Genomic DNA, 7,325 nt, shown 5'->3' with positions numbered 1-7,325 from the left:
ACATGAAAACTCTACAGCTCAATCATCACTTTACACTCAAGACGGATACTTACAGACACAAACGTTTAATGAATCAATATTTGGATTTGCTTGTACAGTAACATTAGTGCAAACAAAAAAAGCTTTTGAAATAAACAACTTTCACACTTCAGCAGCGGATATGCATTGCCAATACAACACAGACCATATTGACATTTTTACACACATCTGTAATTAGAGACAGCCAGCCCCAGCTCTGGTAATATTGTGATATAGAAAAGAAATAAATACCCCATAAAACATTGTAGGACAAAAGAGGTGCAGGGAAAATAAATAACTGTTCAGTTTTAAAGAATAATTTCAGTTTAAACCTTTTCCAGCACCAAAACCTTAGTTGAAAACTCAACTTCAGACACTGGCTGTCTTCTAGAACATACACTGCCAGTTTGTAAATTCCGGGCACGGGTATGTTGTTGCACTGGCAACCCTCTCTGTATTAAATCAAATCAAACTGAAACGCTGACATTAATTACGAAGTGCGGCAATGGGGATATTGTTGAATTGGTGTGTAAAGTACTGACTTCTCAAAATCTTGCTGCCAAAGTTTTACATCGAAGAGACAGATCACTTTAATTTGTGACCCATAGAAATATAGGGTATATGAAGGGAGGTTGGTATTGCAATAAGGAGACTATATATTGAAAAAACATGTGTTTAAAGCAATGCCAATAAAACATGGCTTCTGATCCTGGCGTCTGCACACAAAGTTTCAGTTCATAAAGTGATTACCACTGACACAAGATAACGATTAGTTTTTCCATGAGCATAAACAATGACAGCTGATTATAGTCAAACAATGAAAATCAGAAATCCCCACATCTTCAAGGGTATTCCAAAATCAATCCAGAGCAGCATTACAGAGATAGAGTAATCAGGGTAAACAAAACGGGCATTCAAGCCCCACATTGATTCAATCAAGGTCAAACTGTAGTGTCACAGAGGTTGGTATGCTAGAAGGACAACAAAGAGAAACAGAGACTGAAGTCCTCTTTAGAAGATTTGTTGTTCAAAGAGGATCTTCTCAAATCCTTGTGGAGGTGTGTGATAGAAGTCACTAAACTGACAGTCTAAGATGGCACTGTCATCCACTGGAACAAAAGAGCGAAAACAAACATTACAGGTTAGCCCCCAACAAGCCCTTTACTTTATATTTACATTTTAACCCTTTTGAATTTCGGTTTAAAAGTGTATACATTTTCTGTATTATTATGTATTATTAACAGGTACAGGTAATTAACATTCAAGAAAAGATTGGCTAATCTGCATATCAGGATTATGGTCAGTGGCCTGGCGCACAACCAAAGTCGTTTTTTGATCAAATATTGTTATACAATACTTATAACCAGTGAGGGAAAAAATTACCAACCCAAAACCACAAATCTTTCATGTGAAACAAATGCCAAAGATAAGGATTAAAGTTAAATGTATATCATAGAGTTTTACCCAACCAGTGATATTATTTTGTCATTTTAAATCAGAATCTGATTATAATTATGTACCAAGTTAGGTGAAATTGCTGTGGAAAAACAAACGTTTTTATATTTTTTATACTTAGTAATTTGGTCTTCTTTCACTGCAGACATTGTAAATTTTTATAGTAATATAAGAACCAGTAAACACATTTTGTTAAGACATGGCAGAGAGCCACTATGCCCAATACAGTGAAACTTGGACGTGTAAATATAAAATTGTTGTTTTAATGTTTGAATGAATGGTTTGGTGAATGTTGTCAACTCAGCTTTGGCTTGAAACAGCTGGACAGGTTAGTAATGGGCTCATGCAAATCATTTTTTAGCCAGAAACACAACCTCTGGGCCCCACAAACTGGGCACACCAAATTACAGAACAGTTGCACTGGAAGGGATGAAATCCTCTCAAAATCAGGTCATTCAGTGATCCATTATTAAAAACAGGAAGTAGTTCTCCAGCACTTAAAAAAAGTAGTAACAAAACGATCGTACTGCCCCTGCAGTTCATGGAAGTACTTTTGTGAAGAGTTTCAATGAGTTTAATCAACGTGTGATAATTTAAATATTAAAATCTTTAATTCATGGCATTTTATAGAATACTGTAGCAGAAGTTTAATTACAACATGCCAGATTACCAAAGAGATCTCATGTAAAATTGAGAGGGCAGTGAAAATATTAGAGCAGTGACACTGTACATCTATCCATCCATCAATTATTTGTCACTTTGGGTTGTGGCTTCTTAATCAGCGTTGCTATAGGCAAAACTACCACTACATACTGTACCTACAGCCTATATGTTTTATTTCCATCCTTTGTAAAACTAAAAACTTGAGTTGAGCAAGGTATTTTAAAACTGCACAAACATCGCCCTCTAGTGGAATATACATGTAACTCCCACAGTAATGTTTATGAAAAAGCTACTCTGCAGTAATGTTTAAATAATTTACTTTCAATAATGTCAAACAATTGTCAAAACTAACCAAGGATTAATAAACTTGCTTAATTAGAGCAATAAACATACCATAAACAACTGGGTATACAGTGCCTCGTATCCCAGAGGCAGGACAGTGCATGTTCTTTCCATTCAGATACAAATTCAGCTCCACATGGTCATATGTGATGCCCTAAGGAATAGAAACAGAAATAGCATTAATTACTGAATGTTTGACGGTGGTTACCCACTTAAGCCTGCCTTCCTTAATAAGAAGAAAGATATGTGTAATGAATACACATGACTACATAATAACTTTGGCAGTAAAGGAGAAAAAAACAGTTTGGACAATGGTTTAACCACATAGTAAGTAAATGTAAATGTATTTTTAAATTTCATGTATGTTACACTTTGGCCTACAGAGTTATGGTAGCTTAAGTTTTCATTACTGCTCCATTTTAATGATCAGTGATGCTTCCATTCAAACAGAAAGTGTGTGTGACACAAAATGTATATTAAAAAAATTACTAAACATTGCTTGGAGACATCAAAGATGATTTAATCTGCGCAGACGTTTGTACTGAGACTGAAAGTAGGGCATTTTGCATACTTTCATACTACCTAAAAGTGAACAGAAAATCAGATTGGCCTTCATAGTAAATTCTTTTGCCTTCTAAACTTTGTGCAGATAATGACAGTTGCTGACAATTATGAACAGAGGTAGATATCTGTTTTTAAAGGTTGTCACCTGCCACTGCTGTTTATTGCACTGCAGCTGCAATATCTATTGCTGCACACAATCTGCTCTAAAATACATGTTTTCCGAGCCTGTGCTCATCATATTTAACTAAATTATTTCAGAGCCCTGACAAAGAGTATACCAACTTCAATAAATGCCATTTCAGGGTAATGACAAAACAGGTATATTTTACAAACATGCCAATAAGCAATTTGGTGTACGTGTGTCAAACGGTCACAAATAGAAGGCAATTCCGACATAGGAGCAACATCATGTTGCTGTCAACTAGCTGCTTTATGGAAAAATAAAGAAAGAAATCAAACTAAAAACTGTGGTTCTCATGGGACCCACAGACCAACAGGCTGCTAAGATATGTAGACACACACAATCAAAGGTAACATGTCTGTGTTGGAAGACTATGAGAGAACTCAATATGTGTAAAGGCAAGACTAACAATTAGAAATCTCAACAAATTTGAGTGCCACACCTTTAGTCTCCAAATAAATTGCATGAGCACCCATGTCAAACAACATGATCCTTATTTTGATATATAAACCAGATTGATTATAAGATTCAAGCCCATTAATAATTTTGGTGTCTATTTGTGCTTGCCAGTTCTCATTTAAGTGAAAAATTCCAGTGTTAGATTAAAAATCACACTTTAATCAAAAAGATTAGGTAATCAAACTAGTTTAAGGTCATTTTAAGTGAAACAAATCCTTCACTTACCACGATGTCACCCTCCTGAGGAAGGCTGTTTGCAGGTAGACGACTTTTCTCTTCATTATTGTGGTACACAGACCCATCATGCCTCAGGACTAGGCTGTTTGTGTCTCTGCCCATAGGCACTTGATTAAGATTCACTTTCTGCGTAGCCACACCCACTCCCCACACACCTAAACACAAAGTACAACACGAAAACATTTGCTATGTTAAAAGATTTTTTACAGCACCTTTATACTCATGATAAAGCCACATTCATGGCATACTGACAAATAAACGCTGCATAGTATCAGCATAGTGTCAGAATCAATAATGAACCCTACAAATGTAACAGAAAATGGCAATCTGCCAAAGCTGGTAGGCAGAAAACACAGTCCTCATCATCTAAAAGGCAAACACTTACCAGTGGACTGGATCTTAAACTCAAAATAACTCTTGTTCTGATGCAGTGGAGCATTGGCCAGGCAGCCTCCAGTGCCACATATTCTTCGACCACTCTTCACAATGACAACATCTGTGCCTGAAATACAAAAGCAAGAATAAATTATTCAGTACAATCACTAAGAACTTCCCATAAAATAATTTTAAAATGCAACTAACAAATCTACTTTCAAGACTAGACTTAAAACCTCCCTCTTTGACCAAGCTTATAGTTAAAACCGCTCAGTCAACCTGAACTAGCTCCTACTTAAGATGCTATAGGTTTAGATTGTTGGGGGACTCCCGCAAGTGCAATGAGCTCCCCTCCTCTTTCTCTCTATACATTTATTTGTCACCACTGCATGCTATTAATTTTGTGACTTCTCTCTCCGGTAGTTGTACTTCTCCCCCTCTTTCTCCCTCTCTCTGTCCCTTCCTGCAGGTAAGCCTGGTTCTGCTGGAGATTTCTTCCATTAAAAGGAGCTTTCCTCTCCACTGTTGCCTAGGGCTTGCTCAAAGGGGATTTGTTGGGTTGCCTCTACATACTTGTGTAGTCTGGACTTTATTATGTAAAGTGCCTTGAGAGGACTTTATTGTGAATTGGCGCTATATAAATAAAGTTGAATTGAATTTATTAGTAGTCTGTCAAACATTTTTGAGATTATCTATAGCCTAAAATTAACATAATAGTGAACCATTCCCATCACATTTTCCAATAAACGAGATGACATGTTCAAATTGTGTATTGTTGAATCAACAAAGCAAAGATATCGATTTTGTCGAGTTCGTGTGCCTGTGTTCGCCTCAGTTTCCTCTGGGTACTACGGTTTCCTCCCACAGTCCAAAGAGATACATGGTAGGTTAAATTTTATTTTTTTATTTTTTGCCCTTTCGGCTTATCGCGTGAGTTCAGGGTCGTTAAGCGGATCATTGTCCGCATGTTGATTTGGCACAGTTTTTACGCCCGGACGCCCTTCCTGGCACAACCCTCCCCGGCACAACCCTCCCCAATTTCTACCGGGCTTGGACCGGCACTGCACAGCTGGGGAGGGGAATGGGCTGTTAGGGGTTCAGTATCTTGCCCAGACACTTCGACACATAGGGGATCAAACCACTGACCCTGTGGTCCATGGACGACTACCTTTACCAACTGAGGTACACCCCCTGATACATGTTAGGTTAAATGGCGACTCTAAATTCCCTGTATGTGTTAAAGTGTGCATAAATGTACTGTGCATGTTTCTATGTGTTGGCCCTGATGTAGACTGGCAACATGTCCAGGGTGAACACGTTCTCCTGCCCACTGACAGGTGGGACAGGCTCCAGCTCAGTGTGACTCTGAACAGGATAGGCCGTTAAGAAAATGGATGGATAGAATGATATAATGTAATTCCCCCATTTCACATGTTGTAACCAGAGAATACTTTGGTTTGATGAATAATGCCATGAGATTTTAGGAAAGGTATTTGTACAAGGATTTTGCTTTCAACTCAAACAAACTTGGATCAAAATTGTAACTACATTTTCTTTCAGCCAGCCATTCTGACTTGCACTTACTGCTCCAGTGTAAATTAAATTGAGGTGTCATTTAAAAATACAGATATTAATCAGGGGAAAACGTGCTTTGTTACATTTGTTTTGAACTACTGAATTTTACCTGAGGGAACAGCTATTGTTAGAAATGTTCTATTTCTTCTGACACTAGTTTATTATGGCAAATTCCCTTGCTGAAGTTTGTGATTTCAATATGTGAGATTTGCACAGAATTGTCAAACTTTGGAAAGGTTTTCATTGTCATCGTGTCGTAATTCAAAATGGCATGCAAGGTAAGTACACTGGTAAGATTTACTCGTGGTTAACTTGCTTCATTTTCTGAAGAACTGAACTAAAGCTCTTGTTAGCTAGATCCAGCAGTTTTAGCACTAAACATCTCACATAGCGTGCGTTACGTAACATCTTTGCAGCCACGGGTGAGTGAAACGAGTCAGCTGTCACGGTTTGTTTTGCGTCCGAATGAGGTTAAACAGTTTGTCAACGATTGAGTCTGTTGAGTATGTAGGTTGATCGGATAGGTTAGCCACGTTTGCTAGCTAGTAGTAGCAGCGGAAGTGGTAACCCATCATGCTATAGACACCCATGCGCGTGTAAACAAAACCGCCTGTACATCAACTGTATGAACTGCGACCGATCTCACTTACCCATGTGATGAGTATCTAACTGAACAGTGGGCATTTCCTTAAGGGGGATATGCCCTGATCCACCATCTCCGCAGCAGCCTAGACAACACGTAAACATCGCAGCCATTCTTACTCCAGTAGCAGCTAAACATCCGGAAACAAAGTCACATCATCCCACCAAAGAGGGTTTGACGTTAAATGCCAGGCTTCCATCACACAACAGCGACACATCGCGGCAGGGGTCGGGTCTGTTTGGACCCCGCTACCGTACTGTATCCAATCACAGTGGCTACGATAGGCAGTTGCTCCTGATGGCATGGAAACAAGGGAAGAAAATCAAGGTCAAATTTTCTACACGTGACTAAGTAACTATTGAATGCCGAAGTTACATAACCAAAAACAAACAGAAAGTGAGTTTAGGAGGAAATCTCAAACACTCAGGAGTGAACAAGGCTCACGCTGCTGTATATCTACAGAGCATCCACAGAGGTTGGGTTGAGCTGACTAAAAGTAAATGAAATCCAATATTAGTGCCACCAGACTTCGCTCTGCCCAGATAATCTAGCACTTGTCACAACCACGAACAGAACTTTTTGCTTCAGCTGATGCGCCTGGCGCCTTCACTTGCACCTTTTACTTTTTTACCTGAAAACATGTACATGTACTGACATGCACCACGGAGTGACTCAACTGGGCCAGTATATTAGCTTCTTATGCCAAACTGCGACTAAAACCTAGTTGACAGTTTTTCACGCTGTAATGTTTTGCATAGCAACAGCCCCTCCCCCATCATGCTGCCAGGGATCCTGTGCAAATTACCAAACCGT

The 7,325-nt window shown here is 38.8% G+C and overlaps 1 protein-coding gene across 1 annotated transcript; it reads right to left on the bottom strand.

Moving 5' to 3' along the window:
* Window positions 1–44: 44 nt before the first annotated feature.
* Window positions 45–7,263, bottom strand: spryd7b (SPRY domain containing 7b). The gene is made up of 6 exons (XM_067516162.1): window positions 7,144–7,263; window positions 6,520–6,806; window positions 4,305–4,421; window positions 3,908–4,074; window positions 2,530–2,632; window positions 45–1,127 (listed from the first exon to the last, which is right to left on the bottom strand). Exons 2-6 carry the CDS (start codon window positions 6,623–6,625, stop codon window positions 1,030–1,032), a joined length of 591 nt encoding a protein of 196 aa, XP_067372263.1. The 5' UTR covers window positions 6,626–6,806; window positions 7,144–7,263; the 3' UTR covers window positions 45–1,029.
* Between the last annotated feature and the right edge of the window lie 62 nt (window positions 7,264–7,325).

Source organism: Channa argus, chromosome 9 (assembly GCF_033026475.1).
Source record: "Channa argus isolate prfri chromosome 9, Channa argus male v1.0, whole genome shotgun sequence".
Classification (NCBI taxonomy): domain Eukaryota; kingdom Metazoa; phylum Chordata; class Actinopteri; order Anabantiformes; family Channidae; genus Channa; species Channa argus.
The sequence above is the reverse complement of the archived record's forward strand: the minus strand, read 5'-3'. Positions and strand labels throughout refer to the sequence as shown.